The sequence below is a fragment of the Sorex araneus genome, chromosome 6 (genome assembly GCF_027595985.1).
Source record: "Sorex araneus isolate mSorAra2 chromosome 6, mSorAra2.pri, whole genome shotgun sequence".
NCBI classification, from domain to species: domain Eukaryota; kingdom Metazoa; phylum Chordata; class Mammalia; order Eulipotyphla; family Soricidae; genus Sorex; species Sorex araneus.
In genome coordinates, this window is record NC_073307.1 from 163,698,653 (window position 1) to 163,717,135 (window position 18,483).

Sequence of the window (18,483 nt, forward strand, 5' to 3'; positions counted from 1 at the left end):
ACATCCCTGAGGCCCGGCTGTGGTGGTCTAACATGGGTCCAACACATCCCATCCTCACCTGCCCATCACCAGAAGCTGGCAGGGAGGGAGGGGGGATTATTCCATGCCCCCCAGCTCTGGGTGTCCAGTGTGCCAGCAAGGGCCGAAACGTCCATACTGGGCTTGTTGCCTCTCAAATGTCCATAACTGATAGCCCTGAGGTCATGCCCTCTCCTGGCATGAGGGGTGAGGGCGCACATCCCCAACTCCTCCGGGAAAAGTGGGGGGGGCGGCTGAAGGAGAGCTGGGGTCAGAGGTCAGCCACGGGCCTCATCGTAGCAGCTGCGCCCTCCAGGGCGGCCACCACGATGCTGAGCTGCCTTCGCACCTCGGCCCACTGCGGAGATTCAGCGCTTGTGCCTAGGGCCTCGGAGTAGGCGTTGGCCAGGCCCGGGAACGTGGGGACGGAGCCTTTGCGAGGCGCCCAGAGCACGTGGCTGGAGGAGAAAGGGGGTGTCAGAGTCATGCAAAGACCAGAGAAGAGGAGGGCCTCAGGCTGAGCGGCCCAGCTCTTCCCACGCCAAGGCACGAACTGCCTCCCACTGCCTCTAGCAGTGGAGGCTCTGGCCGCAAACGGCGTAGTCAGAGGTCACCTCTTAGTGTCCACTGCCCCGGGCCCACCCCTTGGTCTTTGGGAGCGGGGCTGAGCTCAGCCCCAGCCTCACCTGTAGTACAGCTTCTCAGGGAAGGCTCGCGGGTTGAGGAACGTCCGCTCCAGGAGCATCAGCTGGTCATTCAGCATCCGAACCTGCAGGGGCCTGGAGCACACAGGACTGCCGAGTCACCAGCCTGTGCGGCTCGGGGCCACCCCCCCTCCCCCGGAGACCTGCGGACTGCCCTGGCTCACTCGGGGTTGTTCTGCAGCTCTGACTGGCGCTGAATCAATGCCTCAGCGGCCTTCTCGAACTTCTCCACTGCGCTCTCCAGAGGCCCTGTGGGGGACAGGCAGCTGGTCAGCCCAGCTGCAGGGCCCCCCCCCCACACCATGCCCGGGCCCCAAGCCTCCAGGCCAGGCAGATTCCGCACCCAGGTTGATTTTCATCTGCTCCAACACCGTCCCCACATCATTCTTCACCGCGAGGAAGAAGCTGCGCAGGATCTCACTGTAGTCCTTGACATTGAGGGGCAGGAAGAGGCTGTCGCTGAGACGAAGAAGCACGTTCCCCGCCACCTGAGCCACTGTCTGGTGGCTGCTAAAGCCTGCACGGAGAGTGACAGAGCCAGGCTCAGTCTGCAGCCCGCCCTCCTCCAGCCTCAGGACGCCCCCTCCCAGCCCCCACTTCACCGGGATCCACAAACTGGTCCACGTAGCCAAAGGTGTCGAAGGCTGTGTGGTAGGTGGGGTAGATACGCGCTGAGGTCTTGCTCTGTGGGAACAAGGCCGGGGAGGTCAGGGTTGGGCTGGGAAGCCAGAAGAGATGAGCAGGGAAAGGCTCTCCACGAAATCACCGCCGCGTCCAGGTGACTGCCTCTAGAAGGAGGCCTCTTTGCAGAGGAGCAGACGGCAGCTCAGAGAGCATGAACGGGTCAGGGCTCACGCCCAGGGAGAACATGGAGAACAGGGTGGCTGTCAGTTGCTTGTAGGGTACAAATTCCAGCCCAGCATGAAGAGCAGTGTGGCCAAGGAAGGAGGGAAAGGGCTGCGAGCCCAGGGAGACAGACATTCCTGATCTCTTGTTCCTCATGAACATGCACATTTACAATTCTAGCCGCTTAAATTGGATAGAATAACACCTGAGCAAAAAACGAATGCGGACCAGAGCCATAGTACAGCAGGTAGGATGTTTGCCTTGCACGGGGACAATCTGGGTTTGATCCCTAGCATCCCATACGGTCCCCAAGCACCGCCAGGAGTAATTCCTGTGTGCAGAGCCAGGAGTAACCCTGAGCATGGCCAGGTGTGACCCAAAAAGTCAAACAACAACAACAACAACAAAAAAGAAAAAACCCGGATGCTCAGTGAGGTTAAGCAACTTAGCCCAAGTAGTACTGCTGCTAACTGGTTCAGTGCTTTGGGAGCAGATAATCAAGCCAGGGCGAACTCCCACTCACCCGATCATAGGTGTAGGCGATGTCCATGGAGGAGATGCCCAGGAAGTGAATGAAAGGTGCGTAGTCGCTGCCAGCGCCCAGAGAGCCCAGGCTGAGGGAAGAGGGATGGTCTGTAAGGCTCTGGGACACACCCCACTTACCTCTCACCCTCAATCCTGTCCCTGTTCCTGTCCCTGCACTCACTTGGGGATCACACCATGTACGGGGCTGCTTCGGTTGAAATACTGGATCCAGTTGTCATAGACGCTGAGATCGGTGCCCGGAGCTTTGACCTGGGGAGAGAATTGGATCTGTGAAGTAGGTAGCCACTCCCCAGGCACAACCTCCCGAAGGGGCCTCTGCGCCGCCCATTGGCGCTCCATAGGGTCGGAGTCGCACCTTCAGCCCGCCCACCAAATACTAGCTTCAGCCCCACCCCAGGTAACCCCGCCCATAATATAACCACGCCCATGAGGTCCCGCCCCATAAGCGAACTACTAACCAACATACCTCGTCACGCAGCTAGTCAGGCTCCGCCTCCAGACAACCCGCCCACAATATTACCACGCCCCAAACAGGCCACGCCCCCAAACTGACCACACCCCAGCGGGCCCCCGCCCACGAATATAGCCCTGCCCGAACCACGCCCCATAAGAAAACCACGCCTACTATGTAACCACGCCCCGCCAGGCCCCGCCCTTATCAGGCCCCGCCCTTCCCACCTGCTTGGCTGCTGAGAAGATCACGCTCTGCACTGGGGGCGTCCCCTGCGCCCTCAGGGTGGCGTTGGCTGCGGAAAGGCCAGAGAGCGATCACACCCGGCTCCCCCGCTCCCCGCCTCCCCGCATCCCGCGCCGGCCCGCCGCGTACCGAACACCGCGATGTCCACGTTGATGTAGGCCACGGTTCGCTCCTGCAGCTTGTTGAAGAACTCCTGCGGGCCGCGGGCGCGTCAGTCCGACCGCTCGCCCCCCACCATTGCGCCCGCCCCTGGGGGGCTCACTCACCTCCGTGAATTCCGTGGAGCCTATGAGGCCAAACTCCTCTGCCCCCCAGCTCGCGAACACGATTGATCTGCGGGGGCGCCAGGTGCCTGGGCAGGGAGATGAAGTACCGGTTAGGGGCGCCCCTGCCGTGCTGGGGGCATTGGGGAGAAAGGTGAGGCACGTGGAGAGGAGGGCAAGGTTGGAAGGCGCCGCTGTCGCCGTTCCGCCTTCCCTGAGGCTTCCTCTTCCCCTGTGTCCCCCGCACCTAACCCCAATTTGTGGCTTTCTGCCCTCCCCCGCCCCCTTCCCACACCTTCCGGAATTCTTTGGGGCTCTATCCACACTGAGCCAATCCTTAAGTTTCAGGAAGAACGGGGGGTTGTTGGGGGGGACCCGTAATGTATATTGGAAGAAAATATCATCTGGAACTAAAACCAGCCCAAAGGCCTCTGAGACCCAGGACCCATCTGAGGGCCTGGAAAAGCTTTAAGATGCAAAATTCCAGGCCGTGAGCGTGGCTGGAGCCTCTGGGAGAATCTCTGTCTGGAATAAAGGCCGGGATAAGAACCTAAGAACGACAGTTCCAGCCCTCCCCTTGACAACCACCCTAGAGCGGACTCTGGGGGCAGTTTGGGAAAACGCTATGAACTACCTTGGCTTTTCTGGCAGACCTGCCCTGCGGCTGGTACTGCTCCGGTGGGCAGAGATCAGAGCCCGCCCCTCGGGCGTTGCTAGAGGCCTTCTCATTGGCCCCTTTCCAAGATTGCAGGTGGGTGCCAGCCCCACTGGCTAGGGTGACAGGGCACCTGCTCATCACACCACCACCACCACCACAATCACAGGCGGAAGAATATGCCATTTAAAATTTGAACGTGGGGGCTGGAGCGATAGCACAGCGGGTAGGGCGTTTGCCTTGCACGCGGCCAACCCGGGTTCGAATCCCAGCATCCCATATGGTCCCCTGAGCACCGCCAGGAGTAATTCCTGAGTGTAGAACCAGGAGTAACCCCTGTGCATCGCCGGGTGTGACCCAAAAAGCAAAAAATAAATAAATAAATAAATAAAATTTGAACGTGGGGGCTGGAGCAATAGCACAGCAGGTAAGGTGTTCACCTTGCATGCAACCCTGCGTTCCATCCTCACCCCATATATCCCCCAGGCACCGCCAGGAGTGATCTCTGAGTGCAGAGCCAGGAGTAAGCCCTGAGCATACGGACCAAATATCAATCAAGAAAATTTAGACACCAGCCTGTCTCCCGACAGCTTCTCAGCAGCTTCCTGTTACTTTGAACCAATGTCCGCCACTAGGCTGCAGGACCCAAGGGGGTGGCCCTGTCTGCTCTGGACCCCAACCTGGCCCCTTCCTCCCAGGCCTGGGTCCCCCCCTTTCCCTGCACTGCCGTCTGCACCATTGGGTCAACACCAAATGTTTATCACAGTAGTTTTTGTTTTGTTTTGTGGTCACATCTGGTGATGCTCAGGGGTTACTCCTGGCTCTGCACTCAAGGGACGATATGGGATGCCGGGCATCGAACCCGGGTCACCTGCGTGCAAGGCAAAGCCTTCACTGCTCCCGCCCCACTTCACGTACTCTTGTCTCTCCATGCAGGGGGCAGGTGTGTCCTGAGGAGGGTGCTCCTAGGCCGATTTGCAGGTTATGATTGTCCAGCTGGTGGGCATGGCCTGACTCCATTGCAGGGGTCACCACCGCTGTCTATGACTGTCCCCGGCCCCACCCTGGTGACCCGAGGCCAGAGCCATGTCCCTGCTGCCCCACTTATAGGGATGGCAGAGGAGGAGGGAGAGCAGAAGGAGGAGAGACAGGAAGTGCCCCAGCTCAGGGAGGTGACCCTTTGTCCCAACTGGAGAGGACCAAGGGGAGGGGGCCAACTCACCCTTCTTCAGCAGGGTCCCCAGGACCCGGGTGAGCTCCAGGAGGACAGCCGTGCCACTGCTGGGGTCCACAGCTCCGTGTACCCAGCTGTCCCTGTGGTTCCCGTAGAGCACATAGCGGTCTGGGGGAGGGACAGCGAGTGAGGCAGCGGAGGGGGCGGGGTGGGGTAGGGCAGGGGGGTGGGTAGCGGGGGGATAGGAGAGGGCAGGGGGTGGCGGGGAGTAGGGGAGGGCAGGGGGTGAGGGGGTGGCGGGGGTAGGGCTGGGCTGGGGGGGCGGGCAGTGCTCACCAGGCTCCACTGCCCCCCGGATGATCCCCAGGACGTTGGAGGAGTTGCGCTGCTCTCGGTAATTGTGGGTAACTATGTTCACCTGGCTGAGGGGTGTGAGGGGGTGGTGAGGGGCACAGCACTGCCCCCAGCCCCAGGCAGGCGCCACTGAGGAGATGTAGGGAGAGGCCCCCTGGGCAGGGAGCCGGCGACCCAGAACTCATTCACACTCTGGCACGCCCATTCATTCACTCCCACTCATTCACTCGGTCACTCACTCACTCATTCACTCACACATTCACTCACTCTCATCCTCCCCCCTTACTCACTCCCCTTCCTTCCTCGTTCCCTGCCTCTCACTCACTCACCAGACCATCCCCTGGGTAAGTCTTCACGGGACACTCAGTGCCGGCCAAGACCAAACTAAGGTCTGGGCAGTGACCACCCCCGCTGGACCCTGCCCTCAGGGGGCCCCCTCTCCTGGGGACAGGGAAGAACCCCAGGAGGTGACCAGGGGGGACACAAAGAAGCCAGAGAGCCGGGATGGTGGAGAGTTCGAGCAGGCAGGGACGGAAAGGGGTGCCTGGTGTGGGGGGCCCTGACGTGGGGGGCGGCTGGGAGTGGGGCTGAGGGAGGGGGGAGCCCCACAGGATCTCGCAGACGCCCCGCTTCTTGTCCGCTCTTGGTGGATGAGGAAAGAGAAGGAAGGGGAAGAGCAGGCCCCGTGGAGGGCGGAGGGATGGGAGAAGCTGACGAGGGAAGCCGGCCGCGTCTTGGGTTGCCCCATCTCACCTGCCCTCGGGGAACGTCACATCCTTGAAGCCGGGCCCCAGATAGTACTCACAGCCCAGAGCACCCTGCCAGGAATCGGGGGCTCGGCCTCCTTGGAGGTTACTGTGGGATGGGGGACACCCGTAGGTTAGCCAGGGTGTCGTCGGGGTGAAGTTCAGAGGCCGGGGACCAGGGGAGCCCCAGGGTCCCAGCTCACCAGAGAAGCCTCTTGGCATCCTCGAAGCTAATGGGCTGAATGGGGATCGGGGGGAACCCCGTGACGTTGTTCGGGTCCAGGCGGAAGGAGGAGGGAGTCGCTGGAAGATAGGGGGTCAGGGGATCCCCGAAGTTCTCATAGAAGGAGCCTCGCTCCACCCCCGACGGAGGCAAGTACCAGGAGTGTGGGAAGGTTTCGTTGGGCAGGCTCCGGCCGTCGTTGATGTCGGCGGGGTCCGTGTAGACCAACACGCCTGACAACCCGTGCTTGAAAGCGTTGATGGCCTGAGGGCGGAGGGCCAGGGGCTGTGAGGGGGTGCTCCCTGGCTTTGGAAGGGAGACAGACCCCCCCCCACCAGCACCCTGCCCCCTGCGTGTCCAGATACTGCCTGAGATCAAAACCAGGGTGCTGGGTCGAACAGACCGTGCAGCGGGGGAGGAGCTTGCTTTGCACACGGCTGAGCCCCAGAACCACACAGGGTGCCCTGAGGCCCTCAGGGGTGGTCCCCTCCCCCAATAAAAGCCTGTGGATACAGGTTGTGTGTCTCAGTGGGGTGTGGCTGATAGACAGGAAACCCCCTACGCACATTTTCTCCATGGGTGGAACAAGATTAGGTGCGTACAGCCCAAGGTCCAAAGGTGGACTTGACCCAGATGGGTGGCCACAGATGAGTGGGAACCCACAAAACGAAGTTCCCACAGGTTAAAATAATCTCTGAGCAATCGAGAGCAATCAGTAATGATCTTTGGCATGCAGGAGGGCAGGTAATTCTCCTGCACTGAAGGTCGACAGCTCCCCCTTCAGAGGAAGACATTCTAGCTGAGCTTTTTTCCACTTTGGGGCTGGGCTCAGCAAAAGAGCATCTGCCTTGCGTGTGGTATGTGTGAGGTCCTGGGTCCCATCCCCAGCACTATGAGATCAGCTAATTAGTCACTATGTTTAGACAGGGGCTGATGAGATAGTATTTTGAGGAAGATCCTTGCCTTAGAAAGGACGGGTGAGGGAAAAAAAAAAGGAAGAAGACGCTTGCCCTGCACGCAACTGACCCCGGTTCAGTCCCCAGCACCCCCTATGATCACAGGGGTGGTCCCTGAGCATTGCTAGGTGTGGCCCCCAAACCAAAAAAACAAAAATAAAGTGTGCAGTTCAGTGCTATTTAGGATGTTCTTCTCGTCGATGTGCATTCACCACCACCATGCTCCAGAACATTCTTGATTTTGCAGATCTGAAACTCTTCACCCTTTGTGCCAACTCCCATTTCCTCGCTCACCTTTTTCTCTTTAGAAACACAGTTTGGGCCGTGTAGAGAGCCGAAGGGGTAAGGTGCTGGCATTGCAGCCGCCCAACCTCTGTCTAAATCCTTGAGCATGGCCAGGGGTCACTTTTTTTTTTTTTTTTTTTTTGCTTTTTGGGTCACACCTAGCAGTGCACAGGGGTTCTTCCTGGCTCATGCACTCAGGAGTTACTCCTGGTGGTGCTCAGGGGACCAGATGGGATGCTGGGAACCGAACCCTGGTCGGCCACGTGCAAGGCAAACACCCTACCCGCTGTGCTATTGCTCCAGCCCCAGGGGGTCCCTTCTGAGCATAGAAACAAGACTGGTGTGGCCCAATCGCGCTCCCCAAAAAGAAAAAAAGAAAAGAAAAATCAATTTAAGCCATAAATACATCAAAATACTTAGTCAGGAGCCTGGCAGATAGCTCCATGGCTGGCGCGCAGACTTTGCTTGGCGGATCCCCAGAGCCCATCCCTAGAACCGTGTTGTCCACTAAACCATGGGAAAAGTTCCAGAAAACCCAAAACACGGCGCCAGCGATAGCTCAGCAGGGGACAGCTGTCAGCTGCGCTCTTCAGCCTTTTGTCACCTGCGGACACCGCCCGTCCTGCACCTTCTCCACACACTGGCAGATTGAAGGGAGGCGCCGGACAGCGGTTCCCAACCCTTCTGTGCCCGCCCGGGACCGGTGGTTGACGCCCGTGCTGTGCTTGCCCCAGGTTTGGTCGCCAGCACCACAAACAGTGCCCTGAGCACTACCAGGAATGACAATGAGCGACAAGCTGGGCCTCGCCCCTGAACACCACCAGGTATGATGCCTCCCCCCCACAGACAAAACCAACCCCCAAACACCTGGCCTCGAGTTGCCACGGGCCAGGGTTGCTTAGGTAAAGCACTGCCCAGGGATTTGTGCCCAGAAGAACAAAATGGCAGTTTCCACTGTCCAGGGACACGCCCGCCCGTAAGGCAGCCACAAGCACAGCTTCGCCTCTTCTCCTTCCTGCCTGCCACTCCCCCGCCCAGGGCCCCTCTAGCTGCCCAGCCCCCCGAGGGGTGGAGACTCACCTTTTCCCCACGCCCAGCACCCCCATAGCGGGTCAGAGCAATCATGTTCCTGAGATCCATGCCTCTGCTTTCGAGCACCTGGAAGTCTTCATCCGTGCCCCGGTTGGCATAGACCAGATGGCCCTAAGGAGAGGGGTGACTCAGGGCGAGGTGGGAGTGGGGGCAGAGGGGAGGGACAGGCACCGCGATTGATTCTGGGTTCCCAGGGCCTGCCAGCTCCCTGGCAGAACAGAGTGGCAGCCTCAGGCCTGCCAGGAGGTTTTTTTTTTTTTTTTTTAATGTTACAGTTTATATATATATACACACACACACACACACACACACACACACACACACACACACACATATATGCCTCTCGGAGAGCCCGGCAAGTCACCGAGAGTATCCTGCCCGCATGGCAGAGCCTGGCAAGCTTCCCATGGCGTATTTGTATTTGGTAGCCCAAAAACAGTAACAATAACAGGTCTCATTTCCCTGACCCTGAAAGAGCATCCTGAAAGGAACAGCGGCTCGTTGGGAAAGACGAGTAAGGAGAGGCTGCTAAAATCTCAGGGCTGGGACGAATGGAGACATGACTGGTGCCCGCTCGATGAACGACCGAATGACAGTGATAGAGCGATTTTTGTTTTTTGGGTCACACCCAGCGATGCTCAGGGCTTACTCCTGGCTCTGCACTCAGGAATGACTCCTGGCGGTGCTTGGGGGGGACCATATGGAATGCCGGGGATTGAACCCAGGTCGGCCACATGCAAGGCAAACGCTCTACCTGCTGTGCTATCGCTCCGGCCCCAGCAGGGTTGGTTAAAAGACTGAGTGTGGGCGGATGGAGTCTGCGGTGAGGACCGGGATGTGGGGACTTCCCGACCCACCATTACGTTTCCGGCCGGACCGTAAGCAGCGTAAGGGGGCACCACGTTGGGGTGCTCCTGCTCCCCCGTCAGGTTCTCCTCCTTCTGGCGGCAGGTGAAGAGACTTTTGCCAGAGGCATCCACTGTGGAGGCATTTGGGCTGAGGTCAGGGCTGACTCAGTGGCTCCCCCAGGCCCCGGGCGTCCCCGCGGCCGAGCAGGCCCTCACCCACGGCCACGCTGTTCGGCTGCCCCTCTCTGGGGAAGGACAGCAGCACTTCGTACTGGGGGGCCTCGGCCGCGTCCAGCCCCGACTCTGGGTCCCGCCAGCGCTGTAGCAGCAGCTGCACCAGCTGCTCGTCCTGCGGGGTGGAGGCCAGGTGGGGCTCCCGGGAGAGTTCCCTGCAGGGCCGAGGGAGAGACCCCCCCTGGTCAGGCCAGCGGGAGGGGGCGCGGGGGGGGGCTGTGGGCGGAGTGCGCACCCCGGAACTCACCTGAGGTTGTCCCGGATCCGCCCGGCCTCCAGCTGCTTCATGACTGTCTCCAGGAGCTGCAAGTCCAGGTCCTGAGAGGCTGAAGGAGGAGGAGGAGGACTGCTGCCGCCCTTGGGAATCGCAAAGTGGCCCAGGATGATCCCCAGCCCTAAGAGGGCGACGGCCCCCACGACCACCACAAGCACCTTCACCCACTGCATCCTGCGGTGTCTCGGTCAGCTGTGGCGGCGCCTTATATGTGCCCGCTAGTTAACCATTAGCCGGGTGTCTCTTCACTCCCCCTTTTTTTTTTTCTTTTTGGGTCACACCCTGCGGTGTCAGGGGTTACTCCTGGCTCATGCACTCAAGAATTACTGAGTGCATGAACTCCTGGTGGTGCTCGGGGGACCACATGGGATGCTGGGAATCGAACCCAGGTCAGCCACGTGCAAGGCAAACACCTTACCAGCTATGCGATCACTCCAGCCCCTTTTTCTTTTTGGCTTTCGGGACACACCCCGAGTTGTTCAGGGGTTACTCTGTTTCTGCAGTCAGGAATCACTCCTGGTGGGCTCGGGGGACCATAGGGTTTGCTGGGGATTGAACCCGAGTCGGCTGTGTGCAAGGCCAGTGCCCTTCCCACTGTACTATCTTTTGGCCCCAACATTTTTTTTTTTATTATCACTAGTTGGGATTGAACTCAGGTCCCTTGCATTGAAAGCATGAAATCATACACTTTGCCCCTGAGCCACTTTCCTGGATCTCTGCACTTTATTTACCTTTTTTTTGGGGGGGCAGTGGGGGTAGTATTGGGCAAACCCCTAGCACAGCTCTGCCTGGTACAGGCTGGCGGTGCTCCAGCCTAGCTGGGTCCGGGGGCCACATGGTGCCTGAAAAGAAAATCAGGGTGTCAGATGCGAGGCTCAGCTGCTTGAGAAATCTCCCCAGACCTGTTTCTGCCTGTTGACTCCCCAAATGGCTGGGAGGATGAGGGGGTGTCTGTCCGACAAGACGGGGAGGAGTGATTTACATCCACCACATCACCAAGAAGGAATGCTGGGAAGTTGAGTCCAAACAAGGATCCTGTTGACCCCAAACATTGAACCCAGGTGGACCTTATGCAAGGCAAATGCCCTACCCACTGTGCTATCACTCCAGCTCCGCTTAATATATCTCTTGCTGTGTTCATACAAAATGACTAGAAATATTTGTGAGAAGTAAATTTAATGAGTGGATTTTTTTTCTTTTTGAGCCACACCTAGCGATGCACAGGGATTACTCCTGAATTTGCACTCAGGAATTACTTCTGGCGGTGCTCAGGGGACCATATGGGATACTGGTAATCGAACCTGGGTCGGCCATGTGCAAGGCAAACGCCCCACCCACTGTACTATTGCTCCACTGTACTATTGCTCCAATATGAGTATTTAAATAGATTACTAGCTAAGGAACCGGAGAAAGCAATGTGTTCTTAGATGGAATCCTTTAGCAAATCTCCTAGTAATCTAGAGTGCTGAACCCTGAGATGAGATTTTGACCCTGAGTTAATCTCCTAGAAGAACTTCCCCTGAAGGAGGAGCTTTACATTTGTTTATTCTTCGATAATGTTCCATCACACCTATGTGGACCCCCACCTTTCCCGATTTCTGTATAGCTGACAGCTAATGCTGAGATTTGAATAAGTGGTCACTGATTATTACCAACATGCTGTGCCCCTGTTCCTTGGTCCACTTGTTCATTCATCGCTGTCAGCCAATCTGAGGAGGCTGTTCCCAGTCACCTAACATATCCACACGCATGCATGCAGCCAGGTAGCCATGCACCAGTCCTCGCATCCTTGCATGCAACTGTGCATCTGTTCATCCACCATTGCATCCATACACTCACCCATGCATGCATCCATCCATTTCCCTCCTACGAACCTACCCAGCATTCCACCCACTCACTCTCCCATGCTTCCATCTAGTAACTTCTTCCCAGACACCTACAAGTCTCATTCTTCATTCAGCTCTATAGCATATCGAGGCCTGATGGAAACCAAGGCTTCAAGGAACTCAGGCCCGGTAGAGGAGACAGACAGACTTTGATTCAACCAAGTCTCAAGTGGCCCTCCTACGGGGAGGACCAGAGCACTCCCAGAGGGGAGAACAAATAGTTCTGCAAAGAAGGAAACATCTGAAAAAGTTCTGTGCATCTTGAACACCTCCCAAGGTGCGAAGGCACTCAGCGCGCGGAGAAGGTCAGGGACACACCAGTGTGTGCATGCCAAGGCAGAAGGGGAGTGACACCAGGGATGCAGCCCAAGTATTGAAGCTTTTGCAGAACGCCAGGCGCCAGGCGGGGCAGAAAGCCAGGCGGGGCAGGAACGGTGCCTGTGAGAAGCTGCCTGTGCCCCACCCTCCAGAGCCTGCCCTGCCTTGGGTCTCCGCCCAGAAAGCTGGCGCCTGTTGATTGACAGGCCTTTACCTGAAGAATTAGAAGCTGAATGGCTGTACACTTGTCATGTGTGCATGCACGTACGTGTGTGTGTGTGTGTGTGTGTGTGTGTGTGTGTGTGTGTATGAGAGAAAGAGCGATTTCACAGTCTTCCTCCTGGAGCAGCCAACTTCCTTCTTACCACCCCGTTTTTGCCAGCATCCCCCTCCTCCCCACAGCCCTATGCTTCTGGCTAAGTGGGTTCCTGGTTCGCCTGAGGCGTGTCGGGGAAAGTCCTGGGTCCCAGGGAGGTGCTCCCAGAGCCCGTGAGGTGATTGCTCTTTCCTGTTGCCTGACCTTGGCTCTTAGCAGAAACCCATGGTGGCCACATACTGGGGTGTGGACACAATTTCATAGATAGCAGGGTGATTTGATGACTGAAACCCAAGCTTGGATAACTTCGTAATTATTTATATCACAGTGATTTAATTAAAAAAAAAACACCAAAGATATTAGGGTGCAGCGTCCTCATAAAGAGAGTCTGGAAGTGTCCCCTCCTGGCCTTTTTTAGGCTTTAGAGGAGTTTGAGGTCAGGGCTTTGGATGTTTGGTAGAATTTCTCTGGGAAACCGTGTTGGCGCAGACAGAGGGACAGAGACAAATAAAGGGAAGAAACAGGAGAAGTTTATTGGGGTGCACTCCCAGGTGGGCCCCATTGACCTCCAACGAGGTTGGGTCAGAGACGTGCCCGTGGAGAGGGTAAGTGGGACTTGTAAGTTGTCATAAAGGACTAGAGAGGGGGCCGGAGTGAGAGTAAGTGGGGAGGGAGTTTGCCTTGCACGAGGCCAACTGGGGCTCAGTCCCCAGCACCCCACATGAAGGCCCCCCCAAGCACCGCCAGGAGTGAAGCCCTGGTAGTGAGTGCAGAGCCAGGAGGAAGCCCTGGGCATCGCTGGGTGTGGCTCACGGGGCGCGGGTCTGGCCCTCTGCCCCCTGGAGGAGTTGGAAGTAAGGAAGCATGGATGCAGCTGCCGCTGCCTGTGCAGGGAAACCCATCCTGGGACGAGGGGAGCTCAGGATTCTTCTTGATCCGTCCTAATCTGGTCTGGAAAATGTTCTCTTGGGATGGTTTCTACTGTTACTTCTATTCTTCTTTTTTTAGGAGAGGGAGGCACACCTGATGGTGCTCCCTGCTGGGCTGGTGGCACTTGGGGGAATCATATGTGGCACTGGGGATGGAACCCGGGCCAGCCACAAGCAAAACAAGAGCCTTAACCCCTGTCCGATAGCTCCCGCCCATATTTAGCCTTTCACTTTGTTCTTTCCTGTTTTTCTTTTCTCTCTCTCTCTCTCCCCATTTCCTGGATGCCACCTGGAGGCTCAAGGATTAAACATAGATAGGGATGTGGCCCAGTAATAAAGCAAATGCCTTGCATGCCAGAGACCTGGGTTCAAGCTCCAGCACCACAGAAATCAATCAATCCTTGGGCCAGAGAGATAGTACAGTGGGAGGACATTTGTCTTGCACGTAGTGATGCCCAGCCCATGACCCCATTTTTAAATTTAATTTAATATTCTAAATTTATTTAGTCTTCAATGTCTTTTCTTTTTCATTTTATTTTTTTGGGATTTTTGGTCACACCTGTCCATGCACAGGAGTTAGTCCTGGCTCTGCACTCAGGAATTACTCCTGGCGGTATTCAGGGGACCATATGGGATGCCGGGGATTGAACCCAGGTCAGCACTTGCCTTGTACAAGGTTATTTTGATTTTAATGCCTGCCAGTCCATATGGAACCCAAGCCCTTCCAAGAATGTTCCCTAAGTACAGAACCAGAAGTAAGCCCTGAGCTGGGGCTGGAGAGATAGCACAGCGGGTAGGGCGTTTGCCTTGCACGTGGCCGACCCGGTTTCTAATCCCAGCATCCCATATGGTCCCCTGAGCACCGCCAGGGGTAATTCCTGAGTGAAGAGCCAGGAGTAACCCCTGTGCATCGCCGGGTGTGACCCAAAAACCAAAAAAAAAAAAAAAAAAAAAGAAGTAAGCCCTGAGCACCGGTAGATGTACCCCCTCCCACACACACACACACATAAAAATAGAATTGTTTTAATAAGTGATGGTGCTAGGAAGTAAACCCAGGGCCTCGTGGAAGGTAAATGTTCTACTGCCGATCTATCCCACTGCCCTTTAAAAAATGTTTTATTTTTTCACTGTGAGATGCAGTTACAAAGTTGTTCATTGGGCGCAAGAGATAGTACAACAGGGAGGGCATTTGCCTTGCATGCCACCAATGCGGGTTCAATCCCCGGCATCCCATATGGTCCCCTGAGCACCGCCGGGAGTGATTCCTGAATGCAGAGCCAGGAGGAACCCCTGAGTATCGCCGGGTATGAGCCAAAAAGAGAAACAAAACAAACAAAAAGAAAGCAACTGAAGTTGTTCATGATTGACTTTCAGTCATACAATGGCCAACATCCGTCCCTTCACCAGTGTACGTTTCCTGCCACCCACGTCCCCATGTTTCTCTCCCCCTGCCCAAAGGTTGCCTCTACACCCAACCTTTTTTAGGTTTTGAGGTCACAGGACAGTGTTGGGAACTACTTCCGGGTTGGTGATTAGGGGTCGCTCCGGGCAGTGTTGGGGAGCCAGGTGGTGGGGGGGATCAAACAGGGGCTCCCACGCACAAAGCCTGCACTCGGCCCCTGGAGCCCCTGCCTGGCCCTCAAGCTTTCATTTTACTGAGGAACAAAGTTCCCCTGGCCAGGGCTCCGCATCCTCCCTCAGACACCTAGACACCTGCTGCTCTGGACTCTGTCCCCAGAACCTGACGACAGGCCCTGGGGAGTGACTCAAACTGACTGATTTTCCTACTCTGCAAGTGCTTCCAGGCCAGCTGGGAGGGCTGGCCCCAACTTTCACTTCCTGAAACACGACATCCCCCAGTTATCTGCAGAGCTCCCCGCCCCCCACGAGATCTCGGGGCTCATCTCTGCTTCCGGGATGGGCCCAGGTCTCGCTCAGGTCAGGAATGTGTGTCTTTTGTGACTCTCCTGAATTGTGGGCTCCCCCTCCCTCTCCCTCCCTCCCTCCTCCCTCTCCCACCTCCTTTGTCTCCACTGTCTCCACAGCCTAATATAATTTGTTTGTTTTGGGGGCCACACCCAGTTGTGCTGAGTCCCGGAGAGGTTCAAGGGTAGCATCTGGGGCACCAGGGATTGAACCCTTATGGGCCACATGCAAAGCCAGCGCCCTCCCCACTGTACTGCTGCTCTGGCATCTTTTTGGCTTTTTATGTGTTGGGGGGGGCACTTCTGGCAGGTGCTGGGGGGGCCATGTGGAGTCCTGGGGGTTTGAGCTTGAGGCGCCGTGCTTGGTGGGCAGGTCCTGGCAGCCCCTCGCCAGCCCTGACTTGCTCACTCCTATCTCTCCACTCCTGCTCATGTCTGGAGCACATGACCAATGCTCAGTTGAGAAGAAGACCTTGGGAGATGTTTCTAGAAGGGATGAGATGCTGACCTCACCTGGTGTCTTCCACAAGGCTGGGCATTCTGACTGCGGCTGGCGGGGATCTCTGGGTGATTGTGGGCATGTCGACCACCCCCTCGAGCAGGAATCTCCCCAGTGAGATGCCTCTATGGGGCTGACAGGAGCGGGGGTCCTGCAGGGGTGCCTCCACAGAAGAACGAGGTGCTCCCGGGGGTGGGGAAGACTGGCCACAGCACTGAGGCACACACTGCCGCCCTCCTGTGAGCCTCTAGGGGGCCCCTGGCACTGACGGACCCACCCCCACAGCGGGCAAGCATGCACCCACCGCCTCAGCGCGTGCCTGGCGGAGCGAAGACGGGCATCAGCGAGACGGGGCCTGTTCCTGCAGTCTCAGGACCAGGCGGTGCCACCAGGCGGGACAAGTGGCCTCTCCGCACCAGGCACCCCCGAAACGGTGACAAGCGGAAACATTCACTGAGAAAAAGTTCCCGTGGCCAGAACCAGAGTACAGCTGCTCAGCGCTTGCCTTGCATGTGGCCAGCTGGGTCCCATCCTGGCACCATGTATGTTCCCCCAAGCCTGCCAAGGAGTGATCCCTGAGCACCACAGGGTGTGGCCCCCAAGGAGAACAAAACAAGTTCCTAAGGAACGCTTTCCAAGCTCTGGAAAAATCTACTTGTTTACATACATTTTCTCCCTTTCAGAAGGAAGGAGCAGGGGGAGAGGGGAGGAGGGTGTGGCGAGGTGCTCAGCCCGTGGCTTCCCGATGCTGCTGCAGACTGCAGGGCTGGGGGTCAGGCCTTTGAGAGCACCCCCTGCCCTGAGACTCGGGAGATGGGGGTCAGGGTGGGTGTGGCGGGGCTTCCTCCTTCTGCCCTTCGCCGTTGAAGCAGGGGTCTCCCCTGGCCGGGAAATAGGACGTGTGTGGGCACCCTGGGGCCTGTCGCATAGACTCTGCCCACGACGAAACGCTAACCAGCATCGCCTCTGCACAGGGAGGAGCCCCGAGGAATGTGGGGTTCAGGCCAGAGACTGGGCCCGGGACACGTGGGCGGCCAGGTTGGTGGAAGCAGTTTATTGCTGGGGTCTGGAGTGGGGTGAGCGGAACAACACCCCCCCAGGTGGCGGCCAGCCCTGACTTGGCGGCTGGAGTTGTGGGGTGCACTAGGTAGCGGGGTGCACAGTGCTGCTTTCTGGGGGCGGGGTTGCTGCAGGCGAGGGGGCTCCGGCGAGGGGTGCTGGCAGGCATCCCGCCCCCACTGCAGCCTCTGTGCCCGGGACATCGCCCGCCTCTCCGGCGGGGACTTCGCTTCCGCCACCGCCTCTGACCCCTGGCTCCTCTCGGGGGCCGTCCTCCTCCTCCGGGTGCTCGTTCATTCCCTCCAGGGATGAGTTCATCTCCTCCTGGACAGCCCCTACTTCCTCCTGGATAGCGTCCACTTCCTGCTGGACGGCCGCCGCTTCCTGCTGGGTGGCCGCCACTTCCTGTTGGACGGCCGCCACCTCCTCCTTCAGACACTTACACAGCAAACTGGACTGAAACACAGGGGCGCAGGGTTCGGGGGTGGGGAGCCCCCGGGGGAGACGGGAGGAGGCGCCACAAAGGAAGAGGGGACAGATGGGTGGATGAAGAGACAGCTGGGCCCGAGCCAGAGCACAGCGGGGCGGGCACCTGCCGTGACACCGCACAGCCGGGCTTGACCCCCGGCACCTCAGGGGTGATCCCTGGGCACAGGGCGAGGGCTAAGCCCAGAGCACAGCCAGGGGTGGCCCAAAAGCCAAAAGGCCGCTCCCAACCCCCCCAAAAAAAAGACAGATGGATGAAAAGATGGATGGAGATGTGGATGGACAGATGGAAATGGATGGACGGATGGACCGGCGGAGAGATGGCTGGACGGGCAGATGGAGAGATGGATGGCTAGACAGAGAGACTGACAGATGGAGATGGACGGACAGACGGATGGATGGATGGATGAACTGAGTGATGGATGGAGAGGCGCGGCGGGAAGAGGAAGCAGCCGGGGCTCACCAGGCTGTGCAACTCCTCCTCCAGGGTCAAGTTGTCCTCGAGGTTGGCGTAAGCCGACTCCCAGAGCCTAAGGGTGAGAGAGCCCCCCGCAGCCCCAGGCTCCTGTGCTGCCCCCCACCCCCCGCCCAGGACAGTCGCTGACTTCCCCAGGAGCCCAGAGTGCTGCCAGCAGAGGTGACACTGCAGGGCCCCGCCACGAGGGATCAGGCCCTTTCTCTTCTTCAGCACTCGGGGACAGGCTGCTACCCCGTGGGTCGGGCCGGGCAGCTCCGAAGGCCCCCTTCAGAGACAACCCCCCTACAGTAAGTCCTTGGAAATTACAACTGGAAATGAGCAAGCACGCCGGAGCGGATTTATTTGATCAGAGGCTGAGCAAAATGAGTCATGGGGCTGGGATGGAGCTCCAGTGGCAGTGCTCATGCCTTGCATGTGGTTGCTCGGAGTTTGATTCCCAGCACTGTATGACCCCGCCCCACACCTGAGAACCCCTGGATGTAGCCCCGGGGTCCCCCCAAGCACCTCTGACCCGAGCAACTGACCACAGGCCTGAGCACAGAAGCGTCCGGTCCTGTCACTGACAAGACATGGCCCAGGGCCCCACAGACACGTGAAAATAAACTCCCAAAAGTGAAAATGCATGAAAAGGGAAACAGGGGCTGGAGGGACAGCACTGAGGTGAAGGCACCT

General features: G+C 57.9%; 1 protein-coding gene across 1 annotated transcript; it reads right to left on the reverse strand.

Annotated features, from left to right (window-relative positions):
- Positions 1-289: 289 nt before the first annotated feature.
- On the reverse strand, positions 290-10,088 carry NAALADL1 (N-acetylated alpha-linked acidic dipeptidase like 1). The gene is made up of 18 exons (XM_004618403.2): positions 9,889-10,088; positions 9,624-9,796; positions 9,417-9,538; positions 8,548-8,670; positions 6,207-6,490; positions 6,011-6,112; positions 5,240-5,325; positions 4,952-5,071; positions 3,078-3,163; positions 2,941-3,004; positions 2,793-2,860; positions 2,275-2,363; positions 2,092-2,182; positions 1,325-1,406; positions 1,066-1,239; positions 887-971; positions 705-797; positions 290-476 (listed from the first exon to the last, which is right to left on the reverse strand). The coding sequence occupies exons 1-18, from the start codon at positions 10,086-10,088 to the stop codon at positions 290-292; spliced, it is 2,229 nt and encodes a 742-aa protein (XP_004618460.2).
- Between the last annotated feature and the right edge of the window lie 8,395 nt (positions 10,089-18,483).

What these genes read in the sequence shown, in the direction of transcription:
- NAALADL1 (XM_004618403.2), bottom strand. Translation starts at nt 10,088, where the DNA reads ATGCAGTGGGTGAAGGTGCTTGTGGTGGTCGTGGGGGCCGTCGCCCTC. An exon ending in TCGCCTACACCTATGATCGG is followed by an intron (nt 1,407 to 2,091) that starts GTGAGTGGGAGT and finishes TTGTTCCCACAG; the next exon opens with AGCAAGACCTCAGCGCGTAT. An exon ending in CCTGAGAAGCTGTACTACAG is followed by an intron (nt 477 to 704) that starts GTGAGGCTGGGG and finishes TTTCTCCTCCAG; the next exon opens with CCACGTGCTCTGGGCGCCTC.